The 20,276-nt window shown below is 42.3% G+C and overlaps 1 protein-coding gene across 1 annotated transcript in view; it reads left to right on the top strand.

The window, feature by feature from the left end:
- The window catches only part of KATNAL1 (katanin catalytic subunit A1 like 1), a 38,799-nt gene extending 25,050 nt beyond the window's left edge, over positions 1 to 13,749 (top strand). The window contains exons 7-11 of the mRNA XM_021541965.2: positions 4,380 to 4,538; positions 5,383 to 5,509; positions 6,481 to 6,615; positions 8,920 to 9,046; positions 10,536 to 13,749. Of these exons, the coding sequence (XP_021397640.1) occupies positions 4,380 to 4,538; positions 5,383 to 5,509; positions 6,481 to 6,615; positions 8,920 to 9,046; positions 10,536 to 10,734 (747 nt within the window). The 3' untranslated portion in view covers positions 10,735 to 13,749. The remainder of the gene's footprint in view (positions 1 to 4,379; positions 4,539 to 5,382; positions 5,510 to 6,480; positions 6,616 to 8,919; positions 9,047 to 10,535) is intronic.
- Positions 13,750 to 20,276: the final 6,527 nt, after the last annotated feature.

The following is a 20,276-nucleotide window of genomic DNA, read 5'->3' on the forward strand; positions in this document are numbered from 1 at the left end:
TCATAATGATTCATGTAAAAGGCACTGAAAGAAACAGCTGGAAGTGTCCTGGCCCTTAGAGTAAACAGTATTTTCTGTTTATTTACTCACTTATAACTTGTTGATATTATAATACTTTCTATATGCCAACCTGTAGATGTAAGCAAACAGATTATATCAACTGAAGCAGAAATGCTTAACAGACAATCCTACACAGGCTTATAGTGTCCAGTTGTTATCACTTCCCATAAGAAAGCAATCCTTGGACTGTTTTTCTCAAAATGTTTCAACTACCTCTCACTCAGACTGCAAACTGCAGCGTGCATGGTACAAGGAAGCAAACAAAGAGGGGCCAGTCTGGTGACTCAGCTTTGCAGTCACATTTGCAGCTGGGCCTAGTTGCAGCTGGAGTGAGAAATTCAGAGTAGGAGAAGGAGTTGCAAGCAGGGCATCAGGAAGGATATAGGACTGAACTAGACTGATTGACCAGAAGTGGGGCCAATCTGGGCCTTGCTTAGAGCTAAGAAGGAAGAGGAGGGAGGAGTTTGGCAAGCATTTCTGTAAACAGTGTTATTTTGCTTCTGATGTGGAATGGATTGATGCTTGTTTGGGGAATACGTAGTCACAACACAAAGCCTTTTTGGTTACTGAGAAGCATTACTGGGGAAAAGAGACTGTTGCAAATTTTCTGTTATTCTGAGTGTGGAAGGAAGTAGCGTGTGTAGGGAATGCTGTGTACAAGGAGTAGTTTCCTGTTTAGTGTGCTGGTTTAGCAGCGTGGGTCAGATCTTGCTCTACTAACACTTGTTCTGCCTTTTCCTGATTAGTCCTTGTGCTTCCCTGGCTCTTATACTTAGGTCAGACCCAGCAGGAGCTGGGAGATTGCTGCTTGAGAGCTGCTCACAGAGGTTTTAGTGAGTTGCAGGGAGGGAGCCCAAACATACAGTCAGTGCCAGCCTAGCCCCAGGCTATCAGGCCTTTGGAGTTAGAGTGCTTGTGGTCAGTACCACTGGCCTTGTGGTCAACCTTAGAGTTAACTGAGCTATCATCTTGGACAGAGCCTAGATGTTGTGAGTTACATGTGTAGTATATTTTAGCGTATTTTGAACAGCTGAATCTCTTTCTTCTGGGCTTAGAGGCAGTTGATCCATACTCTTGTTATAGACTATGGGGGCCCCATCTGTCTAATGTTCAAAATCTTCTAATGGAGTAAAGATCTGCTCTGCTTTTTTTTCACCTGTTGGCATGCACAGAGGATGTAGTGACCATCTGTCTTTAAGACAGGTATCTCAGCATACTGCAGGAAATGTGAAAAATGTCACTGACCTTGTCTCCAAGTGTTGTGGCAGTGGATAAAAGAACAACAGGTCCTTTAAAGAGTTACAGTCTCCATCTCTTTGCATGAGACTACCTTTTTCTACTGAGCAGTGTCACCTCTGAAAACCAGGTGGTTGTTGACATGGAAAAGATCCTAGGATTATTTCCTCTCTTCAGTCTGAAATGCAAATTGATTTCTGACAAGGCTATGAAGAGTCTTCATTGTTAGCCTTTTCCCTGGTGACTTGTGAAGCTGTAACTCTCATGAATTTATTTTTCACACAGAACAGCATGTATTTTCCCTACTGTTGACCTCTGACTGTGCTATAAGGATGAAAAGTATTGAAGGGAAGGCTATGTCTTGCAGTAATCAGTGTAGCAGCAGGCATTTGTTGAGCCTAGGAATTCAGGACAATAATTCAGGGAAAAAGGCAGCCGAAGCTGGTTTTGGATGCTCAGACTCCCCTGAGAACAATTCCCAAGACAGCCCTCACAGTTTGTGCTTGTATTCAGAGAACTGTGCCTTGTCTGAAGGAGCCAGCTGTCTTCCCTGATTCAACACAGGTGCTGTGTAGTTGCAGCCACGGGTTTCTGAGTGTCCATGGGTTTGCTCTTTCTGTTTCTCTGAAATGTTTTGTGCCAAGAAAGCCTGGTTGCTCACTGTGCTTCCCACTGCTCTGCTAGTGATTGTTACAACAACAAGAAGTAACCCTGCAGTGATTTCATCAAAACACTTACTCCCTGCGGTGCATTTCAGCTTCTTATTGGAATACTTTGGATTAACAGAGCCTTAGAGGAAGAATAAAGAAGTCTTTGTATTTGTCAAGGATTTTAAATAGTAAGTGGCAGCCTCCTAGTTTGCAGAAAGAGCAACTTGATCCTATGTGTTTCTGTTTGCAGCCATGCACGTCTTGTTTTGCTGCGAACTCAAGTTCTTTTTTTTTTTTTTTGTAACTGATATTTCTATTGTCTCTATCCCCAGAGAGCTTACTTTTTCCCTGGCTTTACACCTGGTGTGGCTGCTTTGCACCTGTGTTATGCACATATATAATGCCACCAGTATCACGTGCAGTGTAACGCTTCCTGTAATACTTAGCAGGAGGTGCAAAGTGATGGATGGGCTACAATTTTGGCAGGGTACAGCATGTGTACCTGAAGCCAGGATTTGTCCTTCCAGAATAATGGAAAATTGAACCAATATCCCAAAATGTCATTACTTCCCTGTATCACCAGGTCATGTGGTAAACACAGTTTATCAAACGCATGCTTTGAATGCGATTTGAATTGAGGTGAAGCTTTTTAAAAAGATATTAAATGAACACATTTGAAGCTCAGAGAGAACAGTAAGTCATCTCTGACCTGCATATTACAGTCTGAGTAATTTTCACCCAGTCACTCCAGGGCTGTATGTGCAATATTGTTGTAATATCAGTATAACTGTGCAGCATCTCAAATCAGAATGTCTGAGTGTTCACAGGGAGAAAAGAGAGTCCATTTACTTTTTATGCTTGCTGCTCTAGAGCTTAGAAAACCTTGAGCAGCCTGAGGAGTGACTTTGGACTGTTAGCTGTAGAAATGGCATTTGAACATTTCTGATTTAATTTACCGATGAATGTATGTTGAGCTTGCATTAGCTAAGTATTAAATGGCAATAAAGGTATTAAGAGTTAATGGAAAATGGAATACAGAGCGGCTATTGCTTTTGAATGGGACATTTTTGAATAATTGCATTCCCGGTTGATTTGTTTTTATAGATCTCTTCCATGTCATTCTTTGTGCTTTTTGAAGTAAATTTTTGTGAGGAACAGATGAAATCTAATTTGCTATATGGCTTGCATTTAACAGATATTTTATTGCTGTGGCATTTTATGTAAGTTATTAATTGCAAAGCACATTATGATGTGCAATTCTAACACTAGCTAATTTGATTACCCTTGCAATACAGTACAATTTTAGGAAACTCTTGTTAGCATGTAATAAGATCTTGCAATTGGGAGGGGAAAAATAACCCCAAGCTGCTTGAGCACTACATTTTCTTTGATTTACTTAAAATCACAGGGCCCTACACTAACACTGTGCAGAACATGGAACAGTGTTTTGTCCTTCTCCAGTGCTGCTGCTGAAAGGGTCGGAAAGACTACCCATAAAGATGGCTGTATTTAGTAGTATTATCAAGAGTGATTAACCCATCTCAGTGATATGAGCTTAACATGGGTTCTGAGAGCATTGTGTAATCATGAGTAAATATGCTGAGCTGCATACATGTGTGCTTCTTTCTTTCAGAGACCACAGATGGAAAGATAGTCTGAATGACGTGGATATAAGATTTGTTTCTAGTTTAAAACTTTCTGAATAATCACTGAAGTTCAGATTAGGCTTCTGTGGGACTAAGCAGTAGTCCACATTAGCCACATGAGTTGCTTTTCTGTAAAATAATACAGTCCAGTCATCCAACATGATGAGGATGATATTTCATCCAGGAATTGTTATGATGCAGTAGTGTGGTCATAGGAACATTGAGATTGAGAGATTAAGCAAAAAACAGACTGATGTATTCAGTGAATGCTCTCATGCAAATGTAAACATCAACCAGAGTCATACATATTTTCAGGATATTTTGGGAAAGTGTTTTTCTGTAGAAAATTTCTCTACTGAGGAAACACAACGTACTGTGAAAGTATTTTGGTTTCTGTGAGACTTTCTCGTGAAGGGGCCTTTGTTCCAAAAAAAGAATTTAACCATCTTCATCTGCCTGTGCAGCCCATTGTGAGCTGGGAAAGACCTAAGTTCAAGTTTAGACTCTGTTTGATTCTGAGCAAGGCTGTAAATCTCTTGTCCATTTCCTAGGTACAAGCAACAGGTACTGGCTTTTGTGGTTCTGACTCCAGTGGAGTTGTGAGAAGAAATGGCAGAACACTTCCACACTGTCCTCGAAAGCAGGATACTTATCTTCTGTTTTCCACTGATGATGGTTATGTTATTAATTTAAATCCAGATCTTGGCTTATATTGAGATGTTGTGTAGAGTACCAATGGCAAAGTTTTCTTAATTTGTTGTTCATTACCTTTGTTCTCACCTTCCAGGGTGTGCTGATGGTTGGTCCTCCTGGCACTGGCAAAACAATGCTAGCAAAAGCTGTTGCTACAGAATGTGGGACAACATTCTTCAACGTGTCTTCCTCTACACTGACGTCTAAATACAGAGGCGAGTCTGAGAAGCTGGTCCGCCTCTTGTTTGAAATGGTATGTCCTCGATGATGTGGTCTAGGGCTCATTAAGGTGAGAAAGGGCAGTTTTCTTGGTTTCCTGCCCTTTCAGTGGCATGCTGGAAGCGTGGAGTTCATTGAACTGACACCCCCTCAACCAATTAGAAAAACGTAATTTCTAGGTTTCCACATATGGTATGTTATTAAGGATTAAGAAGGAAATGGTTAATCACCCATGTTTAGGATAGCATTTCCCAGACTAAATAGAGAGTCATGACCTCAACAGAAAGTCAGTTATTTGATTATGGGGTAACAATCCCATATGAAGTAGATTTGAAATTGGAAGGGGTTTGGAACAGTTATTCTAGAAGCTGTACATGTTTTAGTTCTGAATGATGGTCACAAGCCTCTCAGTAAAGCTGTGAGTGCAGTCCATTATGCAGGGTGTGTGAAGGACATATCCATGTGGGCTATACCTCTGAGACCCTCACTGTGCTCCTGCAACATTCACAGCTAAAACCTGAGTCTCTTGAGATTGCTGAGCTCCCTTCTGTCCTTTATGCTTAACCTTCACCAGCCCAAAATCTGGACATGAAAATTGCCTCTATTGTGTCAAGAAGACTATCCTATTGTGTTAGTGTTTCTTTTCCCCTTTTCAAAGTCATTTGCTAGGGAAAGCAAACCAACACTGATCCAAGGAGCATAATTTAAAGTGTAGAAACCTCAGCATGTGGCAGTTTGTAAATCAAGGTCTTGAATTCCTTCCTTGTGACAGTCAGGGAAGATATGTGTGCAGTATGTCCAACAGGGCTGGGTTGTGGTCTGATGAGGGCCTGTGCTTGCTGAACAGCCTTAATAGTGATGTTTTCATTTGAATAAAGGCACGGTTTTATGCACCAACAACAATCTTCATTGACGAGATAGATTCCATCTGCAGCCGCAGAGGCACGTCTGACGAACACGAGGCCAGTCGCAGAGTCAAGTCAGAGCTGCTTGTGCAAATGGATGGTAACAAGGGCTTAGATCTGGCTTTGGGGCTGGGATGCTGTTTCTTTACAGGTGGGAATGTATGAACTTGACCCATCTGGAAAACCTGGCTCTATGCATAAGAGAAAAATGAGGCGCAACTTGAGATGAGTGTAGTTTTGGAGTATTCAACAACAGATAACTGAAAAGGGTCTTCTGCTTTATTTTTTCTAAAACGGCTATTTTTAGGATGACTTGAAAGCTCATGTTAAAGAGACACAGACTCCTCAAGAAGCAGATAATGGAGATTTGTGCAGTTTAATGCAGGTATTCAATTTGTATTCAGTTTAAACAAAATTCTGCCCTTTGCTAGACTCTCCAACTGTGGAACCCCATTGTGAGATCTGCTTTTGCTGTATTCTATGATGGCAGCTAATATTACCCTTTTAAGTCAGATGTAGTACCTGTTTTGTGCAGCTGCACACAACAAGCATGACCATCTGAGGAATATTGTATGGTGTAGAGGTTTGATAGCAGCCTTTATATTGCAGCTATCATAAACTGCTGTATAAACTACTGTATAAAAACTATTATTTTAAATGTTCTCAAATTTGCAGGTTCATTGTGGTAAGCTCAGGATAGGGAAGCTTTTGATCTCTTTGCAGTCCTCACTTGCTAAGCTGAGTGACTCCTATTTCTTCTATGACCAGACTCGAAAGGGATAGTACTGTCAGTGGGACTAGCAGGGCTACACTCACATATTAGGGTTATGTTATTAGCACTGTCCAAGAAAGCCTTCCCCTTACTCAGCAAAATAATGAACTGTCCCCCTCTCTGTGATAATGATGGTCTTGTGACACCTACCTATGAGAAGTTTGGAAAGGGACACAGGACCATAGAGAGCTGTTGCTTAGCTTTGTCCAGGCTGTGTTTGTCTGTGCAGTGTTTCTCAGCAAGCATCTCCATCAATAAGGGCTCTGGAATAAAATTGCTCTGAACTGTTGTGCTTGCAGGGGTAGGTGGTGCTCTGGAAAATGATGACCCTTCCAAGATGGTTATGGTATTATCTGCTACAAATTTTCCCTGGGATATTGACGAAGCTCTCCGACGGAGACTGGAGAAGAGGATTTATATACCTTTGCCCACAGGTGTGTTTGATAAGACCATTTTCCTTTCCTCTCTTTACAAGATGACTTTAGAATAACTGCAGGACTGTTGCGCTTGTAAGGAATCCTGATTGTTTTGTGTAATTCAGGGGTTAATAATTTGTCTGGATTGCTTTATTTTTAAAGAGAGTGAAAAAAAGAGAAATGCTGCTTTGCTTGGGGGCTGAAAAACAAAGAGTTGTGGCATTTCATTGCAAGCCATTGATGGGTTCTTATATTTTGAAAGAGAGTTAGTTTTAATGAGTCTGGAATTATTTTAAATGTTTAACAGTCAGTCCTTGAGTGATCATCAAAGGCAGCCTTTGGACATGTTCACAAATATTGCAAATGCACTCCATGCCCTTGCAGACAAATGGAAAGAAGTAGATCCATGAATTTTCACTTACAGGCTTAGTTCATTGCAAATCACTGCTTGCTTGCCTTTATTACTGTGCTTCCAGTCACTCAGAATGCAGCAGGCTGATTGCTTTCCTGCCCTAAGACATCTCAGCATGTATTGTCTTTCCTAGCTGTCATTCACCTGTCCTATTAATTTTGAGGTTCCCATCACTTGAAGTTTGCATAGCTCTGTTTCTTCTTGGTACAGTGGATGCCTCATCTCCCTGCATGAGCACTCAAGATAACAAGATGCATGTCCATGGTGACAGTGGTTGTGATTGAGTTTAGCAGGTCTAAGGACACTTAACAGTTCTACAGCTTGTCTTTGCAGCATACAGGCAGTAACAGTGCCTAACAGGATGCCTGTCTTTATGACCAATTAGTTTAAAATCCTATCAGCTCTTCCTCTTGTTTCTAATTAAACCAGATTGTTTTTTAGCACAGTGTATTACACCCTGGACAACATAGGAGATGTGATTTTATTTCCAGTCTTAGTTTGCGTTGTATCTATTCTGCAAGTAAGAATGTTGTGCTACTCTGGGCAAGTCTGAGTGATGCATTTATAACTGTGCTGTGTGATTTGATACAGTCAGGCATTTTAACAGAAAAAGTGGTATGGTAGCATATATGCACCTGTATATTGTGGAATTTGATGCAAGCATATATTTTTTAGTGTTAAATTTTCAAAATGCTGCACAGACTTGCTTAGCCTCACAGCAACAATTAGAAAAATGTTCTCTGATGCAGGATACTCTCTGCAGGTATGCTTGTGTGGACATTGTGCCCTCTAAATAATAAATCCCCATTTTATAGCTAGTGCCAGTTGTGTGATGGATAACTCTGTGCTTTTGACAGTTCTGCAAAGCACACAAAACCAGCAGCTCTAGAGAAGCTTTCTATTTTCTTTTGTATTTCTTCTTTCCCAAAAGTGAAAATAATAATTAGGGACATCAATGAATAAAGCATGATGTAGTTTATTGGACATTTCTTTAAGACTTTTAGCCTTTCCTACAGCTACTTCTGTTGCAATTGTCCTTTTGTATAGGTCATAAAAATTGATCACATGGCAAATAAAGATGCTGAGCTGGCGTATTTTTCCTGTACAGTGAAAGCCAGGAAACCAGTCATCCTCTTCTTTCCTACCGTTGTGCAGAGTAACACGGAGGCCTAAGCTGTCAAATGGGAATTCCCTCTTACAAGCTTAGGCTGCTTAACATGTGTACCCAAATGCACATATGCACATGCCCTCTGCAAGAGAAATGGTTAATTGACTGCATGAGTGCTCATTGACACAGCTGGTTATCACTGTGTGCACACTGCATCTCGGTAGGAAAGTGGGATACCAGGATGTTGCTATTGAAAATATATTAATACAAGTTTATTGTATTAATGTGCCTGTTTTCTATCAGGCTTCAGCTGATTTCTTCGGTCCCAACTGAATAAACTGCTTGAACATATGCTTAGAGTTCAGCTTGTTGTTAAGGGGTTTGTGCTGTCTGAAGCTCTCTTAATGGAATCCTTATTGTAGTTATAATGAAACTCTATGAATAATATGCAGTCAAAGCCTTGAATAGGGAGTGGATCCAAAGGGATGTGAGAAGAAACAGAAATTTGTAGGATTGTGCTTTTGTGCCCTTGGGTAATATGTGACCAAATGCTTTATCACCTGAGACATAATAGACATTTTTAGTGACAGATCACTCTGACAAATATCTCTCGACCATGCTGTTTTAATATACTGCATTTAACCAAACACTTTACTGTATTTGATTGCACACTGACTTGTTACCTTTCTTTTCTTATATTGAACTCTTTTGTTCATACTTTTCACTGAAAAATTTAAGTTGTGTTTATATATTTTTTAATGTAACTCTTGCCAGTCTTCAAACAAATATATTTACGTTCTAGCAAAAGGCAGAGCAGAACTACTGAAGATTAACCTTCGGGAAGTAGAACTAGATCCTGATATCAGCCTTGAAGAAATTGCTGAGAAGATTGAAGGTTATTCTGGTGCTGACATCACTAATGTTTGCAGGTATCTCATTGCCCTTAATTTGCAAATAGAAGTGCCTGGGAAGTCATAATTTGCATTATATGATAAAAGGCAATACCCACTACAGCTGAAGCCATGCTCACAGTTGTGTTTGAGGCCCAAATCTATTTACTGTATTCATGTATTACTGTCATGTGGAGTGGTCCAAATATCATGGAGTCTTTCTGTGAGATGTGGTTTTCTTGGATCTGAAGTGAAAATAAGTTATCTAAGCAAATCTCACATTACAGTTGGCTGCATTTACTGTAGTTGTCTGCATTTGTTAATGTAGTGCAAAGCAGATTGTTGAGGTTTTTTTTAAATCCCATTAGTTTAAGAGCTAGAATTCCATGATCCAAAAAATTCCTTTCACAGAACACTTCTTTGGGACTTCTATATGCTGCATGTTTGGACAGCCCCCAGTGCAGCTGAGTCTTGGTGTCTACCTGAATCTTCTAGGGGCAAGGGAGATATAGATGATAATATTAGTATTTAACTTATTTCCATCCTGTTTCCACAATTTGTTGCATTTTTGACACATCAGTCTTTTCTGGTGAAGGATAGGTATTTGAAGAAACTTATCTGAACGAAGTCTATGTCCCTTAAGAATCCTGTCAAGAGAAACTGATCCTGTAAGAATATGGTTTGGGAATCTTTTTTCTGTTCCCCCTGCTGCCTTTCTGAAAATGTGAAATCACTCCATGGATATGAAAACTCAGTGTGTGTCACGTAGTAGTGAAATTACCTTTCTCCCTAAGGCTTGTGTTATTCCTTGCTGGGAAAAACCTGGGGGAAAAGAAAATGTAATTTCAGACTGCCTGTGGGCCATGGTGTGAGAAAATGAGCAGTGTTCTTCAAGCCTGTGGACCAGGCTGGCAGGATCTGAGCTGGGGAGGAGTCACAGAGCAGGCAGGGCATGAGGAGCCACAAGCACCGATGGCCTCAGCACTGCAGGGCCACATGATGCTGTGTCTGATGCCTCCTGCTCTGCCCTTCACACATCCAGGTGCTATGGACAAGCAGGCAGCCAAGCTGGGCTGCACTCTTAACCCTTGCTGACTGTCCTTTGGAGCTATGCTGAAGGGAGAAAGTTAAAGTCTAAAAGGAATGTGGTGTAAAAATCCAGATTACTTAAAAAAAAAAAAAGTCTTTGAGTTTGTCTCCCACCCTGCCTTTTTCTGCTTTAAAATTGTAAAATTTCATCTCTATTAATCATTGTAAAAGGTTTTCAGTTTTATAGTTTTAATTATCTCTGCACATTTACCATATGCTTAAATGGATTTTGGTGCCAGTACATTCTTTATGTTGAATTAATGTACTGATCTGGGAACATAGAAGCTACAAAAGATGTGAACTGCATCTTCTATGGTAAGTAAATGCTGTCTTAAGTGTTCCTGCCAGTGGTTTCTAGCAAGAGTATACAATCAAAATTCATAAGCTTACAGCACATTCTGCTAGCAATTAGCTCCCATGCATTGTCCTGTATTTCCAGGGATGCATCTTTAATGGCAATGAGAAGACGTATTAATGGCTTAACTCCAGAAGAGATTCGTGCACTTTCTAAAGAAGAGCTTCAGATGCCGGTTACCAAGGGGGACTTTGAGCTGGCTCTGAAGAAAATCTCCAAATCTGTTTCTGCTGCAGACCTGGAGAAGTATGAAAAATGGATGGCAGAATTTGGATCTGCTTAATCTCAGTGACAGCTTTCCTTTGCTAGAGTTTTATGGTTTTTGTTGTTCTCACTTTCAAAATGAGTTAGAAATCTTTTTAAAAGTTTAATAAAAGGTCTGCCTCTGCCCTCATCCCACCCCTTTCTGGTGACAGGATCTTTTAAGCTATTTGTCTTTAAAGGGAATGAACACAATAATGAGCTAATATTGTAAAATATATTTTATCTCTGAAGTAGAAAAATAAGACAAACAGGAAGGGAAAAATCATACTTCTGAGGGCAGTCTTTTTATTTTTCAAATGAAGAGCAGTGTTACTTAACTTCCTCCTAGTCATTTTTTATGGCTGGAGTCAATAAATCAGCTGGGGGATGTGACTCCAGAGGAACAGACAAGGGCTTGCTGTACCCCTCCTGCTCTTAAGTGCTGCTTCTGCCTCCCTTGAATGTGGCATCCAAGTTATTATTCTTTCTCTCTATGCTCGGATATTCAGAGCAAAGCCTGTGGATTAATTGGCATTACAGAGGAAATGAGGACCAGTTTTCCATCAAGACATGGACCTGACTCTCCTCTCATGTACTCCCATTTGGAATTGATGTCACTTCAGACTGTTATCAGTGTTACCTGCAATGACTTCTGATGGGAATGAGGGGGAAAGAAAAAGGCATGGATTGTTCTCAGTCCGGTTTATGCTTGTTCTCTGAACATAGTTCAAGCCTGTTTGGCCAGTAGGCACTTTGACTTAGGTTATAACTTGCACTTTTATGCTTATGTATCATCTGTGCTTTGTTTGTGCTATCTAAATGTAATTGTTACTAGTATTATTATTATTATTTTAGTACTAAGAGTTTAATAAAGACACTAATATCAAGGTTGTGTTTAAAACACAATGCTGTCCTTAAAACAAATGGCTGTGAACTTCCACTTTTGATTGGATATGAACTTTTTCCTAGCATTAGTAGGCAATGGGACTTTTACCTTTTTGTGTTGTAGAACTGTTCATACTTATTCTTTCTTTTTTGTGTGTGTGAAGATTTCTTAAAAATGTATAAATATTACTGGTTTAGTAATATTTAGAAAATAATCTCTATGATCTCATTTATGTTCTTAACTGTTTCTTCCCTTCCCTCATACAAGTGCAGGGATGAGAAGGGTTCTAAAGTCTAACATGAGAAATCCTCTCTAGAGTATACCTGTCACATTGACTGTGTGAGCTTTTCACAGACTCAGCCTGCGAGTCTGGCATATGAAGTTTTCCTGTGGAAGGAATGGGAAGGACTGGTCAAACAGCCAGATTTACAGAGATATATGCAAGCTGTCAGGTTTTTGGTGATGTTGTGAGCTAGGCCTTAAGTATCTTGGTGGATGTGAATTGCCCTGCAGCTTGGTAGGTATCCAACCCTTCAGCTCTCTGTGGAGACTCCTAGTGGCACAGACAGATGTGATGGAGTAAAGAAATACACAGCACCTCTTATTGAATGGGAATATATCCTTATTTGCTGCTTTTTGTTAGTCCTCGGAAATTCCCAATAATGTCAGTAATTCAGCACACTGGTCTCTTGGGCCATGACATGTTAACCACTAAGGCAAAACACCTTAAATCAGATACTTCATTTGCTCAGGGAAGTGATAAAATCACCATCCCTGGAAGTGTTTAAAAAATGTGTAGATGTGGCACTTGGGGACATGTGAACATTTTGACATGTCAGTGCTGGGTTAATGGTCAGATTTGATGATCTGAGAGGTCTTTTCCAACCTTAATGATTCTATAATTCTTCCCAGGGAATAACTGGACCTTTATAGACAGAAAGCTCTGAAAATATTGCTGTGGACTGTCTTTTTTGTGTTATGAAGCTATAGGTGGCCAGTTGTTCTTTGTTTGTTTGTTTGACTGCAGTAGAAATTAGTAAAGCTACACAAATCTTTTGTGGCTAATATTAGATTATCACTAGGGGGTCTCTCACTAAATAGGCCATTGCTGCCCAAGGAGCTTAATCTACAAAACCAAGTTGTAGAAGGAAGTTGACATAAATGCCAGTAACAACCCTACGCAGCTGCCCAGTAACAGTGCTGGGATTCAGCAGTTGCTGCTTAGTAGGGTCTAAGTTCCAGTTTGCTCAGTTTCACATTGCAAGCAGCAGTGACCTTCCTACTGATGAAAGCACAGCACTTGCTATGAAAATGTCAGTCCTTTGCTCTTTGATGGACCTTCTACCTTAAGGCATTAAACTTCCCTCTTGGCTGTTAAGCAAAATACACTGTACTGGATATTCCCTTTAGCAGGAATTATTCAGGTGCTGCAGTCTTTTTCTCTAAAGGTCATGGTTTCTACCCCAGAAATGTTTTCATTGTACAGGTCCATTCATCGTTTACAGCTTCAGAACAGAAAAGTGGAAGTTTTCAGGCAGTAGATGTAACATGATGGTTGTGCCCCAGAATTACTGACGTGACTTGGGCCCTGCTAGATCAGGCACCCCAGGAGACCGAGATCATCTCTTCCCTGCTGAGATCTTTCAGGAAAGGGAGCTGTCCTTGTGTGCTGACCCTTTCACCTTTACCAAGTCATACTGGCACACCCATCTAGGTGGGCTTGGAGACTGGGTTATTTACTCCAGGGGAGCCAGCAGTGGATGCAGCAAGGAGCAGCCCAGGAAGGAAGGGCAGCCATCAGTGGCAGCCCCTCAAGGCCCAAAGGATGAGCTTATTGCTCAAAGTGAGAGTAGTTCATGTCCCAGTGCTGGAAACCCTTGTGTAAGGATCCTAGATTCCTTGGAAAGCAATGTACAAGCATGGCACAGCCATGTGTCACAGCAACACTGTTCAAGCTATGCCTGTTTATGTATGGAGATCATCCACACATGTGGGGGTATGCACAATAGGTGGTGCTTCAGTAGTTGTACCTAGATTACATAAGAAACATGTTTTAGAGCTGTGTTTATCTGTTTTCTAAACATCTGTGAAGGCCTTGCTGGGTGGCACTGTTAATTTTTGTACAGTTCACGATCTGGTTGTATGGAGTAATAAATGTGTGCTAGAGTCTGTCCGTCTCTCTCGAGTGGGGCTGGGAGTGCTTTGCTGCTAACTTCTTCCAAAGCTGCCATACAATGTTGATCTCTTCAGTTTGTCGTGGTGCCCTTTCACCAAAGCCCTGGATGGAGAGCAGTTAAAATCTGGGGTTTTTGGATAAAACTGTCAGCAATGCTTTCTCTCTAAATTGGCCTTTTGTTGCCACAAGCTATAAAATGGAGAATACTTCAATGCCCAGCACATGGAAGGGAGGGTAGGAGAGAACAGAGGCCCCAGCAGATGTTCAGTGTTAGCACCTGATTCAGACCTCACAGAGCCAGGCAGTCGTTTTTATTACTTGCCCCTGGGCTGGAAGTATAATCAGGCTCCAAAGAAGCTGCCTGCTAACCAGGAGACTTTCAAGAGCAAAACTTCTATTAGGAAGGAGCTTTCAAACTTGGAAAGAGACCCTGTGTCTCCTGGGACTGAGTTGATTATTTGAATTTTCTCCCTTCCTCATGAAAGAATGGAGTTTCCAGTGTTTCATAATACTTCAAACATGAAAGAGCGAGCAAGGGAAATGCTGATCAGGGGATTTCAGGAGAGGTCAAGTCTTTGCATAGGAAGTTCAACTCACCCCAGTTTAAAAGTGACTGAAATAGCAAAGGTGCACTGACTTGTTCTGATCATGGGAAAGATGAAAGAGCTTGTGTGCTTTAAAAGAAATCCTCCATCAAATTACCAAAGACTTCATGGTCCAATCCAGGCATGAGGAGGTAGAATCAGATGAAGAAATTGTGATTTTTTTTTTTTTAATCTGTTATTGGAATAAGCCACCCTCAATCAGATTGTGAATTGAGATGTTTTTTCAGAGCTGTAGTGACAGATAAGTGCGTGATGAACACGCAGGTGACATCGTGCTGCCAGGGAGCAGGCAGGGAGCTGCACACTGGTGTAAAGTGGGTGTCAGCACCATGGCAGCAGCTGAGCCCCCTCTGTGTGAGCTGTCCACAAAGCAGCTCTGTGGTGCAGAGTGGAGCCAAGATGGACAAGAGTAGGCTCAGTAGTGCTCTGGAATAAAGCAGACTGCTGGTGATAGCAAAGGCAAGGCGCTGGTGCAGTTCAGAGAATGTCTCACATGGCCATTTCCCTGCGCACGATAAGGGTTTCACTGCAGTGCTGTGCCAAAGCTTGGCCATCGCTGTGGATGCCTCAATCCCCTGTGTTCAGGGCCCAGCTGCCACACACAGCACAGCTAACAGAGTTGCACAGGAAGTGGTGTTCCTGCATCCCACAGCACAGGAACATTTGACCCTCTCTGCCTTCTGGTCCTCCCTAGCTTTGTGTGCTGGTTGTGACCCTTTCTTGTGACCCACTTAGTGCATACATGGTGGTTCAGTACCTCTAACAGAGGTGCAGTACAGAGCTGTCTTTTGATCAGCTAAGGTGCCATGATTCTACACGTCTGCATGTAAGTGTCTTGGAAATATTCAGGCAATCTTCCTCTTCTTCAGAAGGCCCCAGCTAGCATTAAAAGCAGATGGGATGAAATATCTTGGCTAGCCTAGTTGCCCAATGCAAGAAAACTTACCTCAGCAGCCACGGAGGTGCCACAAGGAAAGTTCTGGCTTTGTTATGAAGTGGCAAAATGTGGGGATGTTCCCAATCCTACTGCACAGGCAGAGTTAGGGTTTTATCATGTCCAAGCCCTGTTTCCTGGCTTTTGTGTATTTGTGATTTCTTTGCTGCAGTAGGAGCATTTTTTTCAGAGTTAGGGGGAAGCTATGGGGTATTTGTTCAGTGTCTGGGTTAGGATTTTGCAGATCCCATGATCTGGTTGGTACATGAAGCAACTGAACTTGTTCCCAGGATGCTTACTTTTGGAGAAACTCATCATGCATCCTGCCTAACTGGCTGTATACTAAGTAGCTTTGTGCAAACTCACTTAAATATAATATTTAAAATATTTGTTTGACAAAGAGGAATTTTTACTGCCAGATTGCAATTGTATTGCTCTCATTTGTAAGCAGCCCCTTGCATATGTTGTTTAACTGAGGTAAAAGAAAATGTCTTGGAATTAAGATTTTTTTTTTAACTTGACTTTGGAGAGCAAGAAAGGTAGAAAAATATTTGCGTAAAGGAAGATACAAGGGTACTCAAGACATAGAGATCTGCAATTTCTTCTTTTTGTGGCTTTCCTTTTTGTTGCACTGCTGGGCTGTGCTTTCTGTTTCCAATTTGTTTTGAAATAATTACCATTGTTTTTCCATCACTCAGACAGCCTTGGCAGATGATTTGGTTCCACAGAGCCCTCTTTTGCTTGCTTGGTGGTGTTCTGGCACAGTGTGCTGTGTGACATCTGACTGAACAGGCTGATGGCATGAGATCTTCCTTGTGAAGAAAAGGTCACCCAAATGGTGAAGGTGAGAAGAACTTCACAGAATACCAATTGGGCTGGCAGGAACAGAAACCATAGCAACTCTGCACAGGGTTTATAAATACAACCAAGAGGAAAAGGGAAATACCCTCAAGGAGATGCTGACAACACCACAATACGCATATTGATAAAAGTGTGGGTCTTTGCGTGTTCACCAGTGAGCAGAACCTACGTAAGAGGGTGGAAGTGGTTCAAAGGAAAGCAATTCCAGGCACTGCCAACAGCTTTCATCACCCAGCCTTGCTGCTTTAAAACATGACAATGTCCAGGGGCCAATTTGTTACTGCTGCTACAAAAGCTGCCTTTTAGGTAATCAAATTGGACTTTCCAAAATCTTGCTGCCTGTCTTGAAATGTCTTCAAACTTTGGCATGTGGTGGGACTGGAGCTGTGCTTGGAGGGCTAGAAGAATAAGGCAATGTTAATAGTGGTGGATTTCTGTAGGGTCCTGGGGCTTTGTTGCGTTGGGTAAAATTTGGGTGTGCAAGAAGAGATGCTTCAAATGCTTATGGGGAGTTGAGATGGTAGAAGGATGGGAGGGAGGTGGAAGGTCCTGGGATCAGTGGAGGAGATAAAACTGTCCCTCTGATTCCAAGTTCCCAGCCCTGAAGCAGATGGTGATATTTTTCAATTGTTTTTGATTTGCAGTCCCCTAGCATTTTTTCTACTGAGGCTGAAGATTCCTGTATGTGAATCAAATAAAGCAAGGGTTTTTTTATTTAATAGAGCAGGTATGTTTTTCTTAAATACCTTTTGCAGGCCCTTAATAGGTGCTTCTGTTAGCTACAGATTATGGTCTGAAAAGCACTGGCCCATGACATCCTAAGCTTGCCTGAATTTCTTATGGGAGAGAGTCTATAATGGATGGTGTTGATTGTATGTTCTACTTGTTAGTTTGCTCAGAAAGATGAAGCTCAGTGAATGTGAGGTGCTTCTGGGGAGTTTATTTACGGTGTGTTTTTTTCTGTGCAGATTAGCATTTCATCAGCATATGGCACAGCCATTTAAAATAAATATTTGGCTTTCCTTAAATTATGCTTGTGTAGAAAGGTCCCTGGATATGCATATCTGTCGCTCTGTTGTATCTAATTAGACACTTCTACCATGGTGCTGGGGGACCAGACTCCTTCCCCCTTGCCAAGGAGCCAAGAGCCTGCTCCTCCCCTGCCTGAGGGATCTGTGTGCCTCATCTCGGGGGGAACGAGGCAGGAAATTGGCCCCTTTCCTGGGGGGCTGCCAGCCACACGCTGCTGGCACTGCCAGGTCAGCCTCCCTCCCTAGACCCTGGGAATTCAGATTTATTTAATCTGGGAACTCCCCAGCTTAAGCAAATGCTTGGCACCCTGTCCAGTCTCCCCTCCTTCACCTGCCAAGGCAGATGTGCTTTTGCAAAACACAGCCCCGAGTGAAGCCTGTGGGAGCAAACTGTGTGCAGAAGGCTGGGGAGGAGCTCAGGCAGTGTTGGGGAGGATGGGATGCTGGTCTGCAGCCCTGTGTGCCCACCCAGTCTGGGCAAGGGAAATCAGTGGTGAGGAGAGGGAACAGCACTCCCTCAGGCATGCAATATAGATGTGGATGAGAGAAGAGTAGGAAACTTATTTTACAACAAAGAAACAAATGACAAGCTAATCAGTTTTAAAATGGAGTGGAGCCTGTAACCCAGGGGGCCTTTTACATCTCTTTGGCATATCCAGATGTTTTGTTTTCTCACAGATGATTTGGAACTTGTTTCCAATCTAAGTTCTCACTTGATTTGTATCCATTTGATGGTGCTGATAGTGCTGTCTAACAAATATTTCTCACTCCCTGATATTTACCGTACATCCCATATAAAGCAACACCTTGTGCTTTGTTGTACTGTACAAACTCCCTCAGGCTCTTGTATAAACTGGATCCTCCTCAGCACCCTTCCTTTCTGACTGATCCCGTTCTTTATTTAACACAGATCATCAGGAGTGTACATGGTGGGTCCTTAAGCCATACACAGCAAGATACCCAGTAAGACAAAGAAAAAAAGAAATTGCTGTCATGGTACATTCCTGTAATCAAGAAAATAAACCAAGTATTTGGTTTTATGCACTGCAGCAGGACAGAAGGTTTGGGTATATTATTTTTACATAGTAAACAGGCCTCATTAGATAACTGAGGCATTCACAGGCAGTGGGATACATGGAGGAAGATGCAGGAGCTCTCCAGACAGCAGCAATAGAAAATATGTGGATATTCTCTTTGCAGGGGATGCAGCTACATGCACCCACAAGGCTGAAGACCACAGCATTTTTGTGGAAGTTTGGGTGCTGCCCAGACAAAGGGGAAGAAAATATTTGGGACCAGCTAACACACTCCAGGGGTCCATGGCTACAAGTAACCACGGATGAATGTGAGTGGGGAGGAACAGGATGGAGATAGCAACTGCCTTCTGCCAGTCTCCCTGCCTATGCCTTGTTCCTAGATCCCAGGTACTCATGCTCAGTTCCACACTGCCATGAGTCCCCAGTCACTCTGTGCAGGACCCTGCCGGAACAGGATTCTCCAGTGCATGCTCTGTGTTCTTGAGCTATGCAGATGCAAAACCAATCTGCAGCTTCCCAAAGGGAGATGTTAAGCATTCGGCAAGAGAAACCCTATTATGCAAGAAGTGAACCCACTTAGACGGAGTTTGTTCAAGAGATTTCCTTCATATCTGCTGGCGGCTCTTACAGCCAAGGACTATTGCTCTTCTGCTCCTCAGTGACAGGGCTGTTCTGAGGTTTTTGTGTTGTGTTGCTCTGCTGGGACTCCATGGGTGTGCCAGCAGCCTGCAGTGGCTGTGTGTAGACAACCACAGCTTTGCTGCTTGGTGACCCTGGGAGTGCAAAGGCTTTGTCTCCCATTAGAAACCCAGGAGTTCTACTTCTCAAAGACTTCTCCCAACCAGAGGTATTTTGTACTATGTTTCAACTCTCAGTCCTTTTGACAGAAATTACCTGCAGGCTGCCTGGCCAGTCTTTTCCTCTAATGGTGCAGGGTAGTTTTAAGAAGACAAAAAAACTGTCACACTTAAGAAAAAATGCCTGGCCAGGTTAGATAAAGGACAGGAACACAGGAATAAGGTTGCGTTTGAACCCTGACAGAGCTCACCACACGGCTCCCCAAATGGGAGTCACACTGACTTGAGATGGTGCTGAACACAATCAGGGAAGGACCATGGAACAGGATGAGGAATAGGTAAGTGGCAGGAATTGCTGCTGCTGAAGCTAGTCCTGGGCCAATGATACAGCTGCCTGAGTGAGGATCCAGGGATGCTTTAGGGGTATGAGTTTGGAACAGACTCATAGTTTATATGCCTTTGATGGTTAAATTGTGATTTCTCATAGCTGTGAGTTTTGCTAACACTCTTCTCAAGGGCAGGGGACAGAAGGTCCCATGAAAGGGGTATTGCCAAGGCCATTGATCTTTCTGTGGGCACTGCATCTCTTCAGAACCTGTGTTGTGCAAGGTGCTGGACAGGTATGCAGGAATGACAGCCCCAGTCTGAACAAGAAACTGGGTGCACCAGTGAGACAAGCCAAGATGGGCAAAGGAAGAGGCAAGAGCAGAGGTAGAAGATCCATCCCATCATGGGTGCAGCCAGGATGTGCTGAGATTGTTGCTATCCCTGATGCTTGTTAGCAGCCCTAGAGATGGTGTCTTCCAAAGGCTGAGGTCAAACACAGCCTTTGCAGAAGGAAGCTGTCCAGACCACAGCCAAGGGATAGTTTGCAGTTTGGCTGGGCAGCTCCCAGACTCAGGTGGGGCACTGTGGGGTATGGACAGCTGGGAGCACGGGCAGCCTGCTCTTTGTAAAGTTGGGGTTGGGACCATTTCCATCTGCTCCCAAAGAGTGATGGTGCAATATCTCCTGGCTCAGCTTCCTGAAGGTTTTCTGGTCCCATCAGGATTTTCCAGCTGCTGTTGCTACACTGCACAGAGCTGGACCATTTGTGTCTCCAATAAGTTCTGCTATTCAGCTTCAGCTTCAGTTTTAACCTTGATACAAACTTATTTTTTCCTTAAGATTTGATTTAGCATGCCACGTAACAAATGTTCCAGTCTCTCAGGACTCATTGCAAATTTACACTTAAGCCTTGTTTTTTATTTAAGCC

This window comes from Lonchura striata, chromosome 2, assembly GCF_046129695.1.
Source record: "Lonchura striata isolate bLonStr1 chromosome 2, bLonStr1.mat, whole genome shotgun sequence".
Lineage (NCBI taxonomy): Eukaryota > Metazoa > Chordata > Aves > Passeriformes > Estrildidae > Lonchura > Lonchura striata.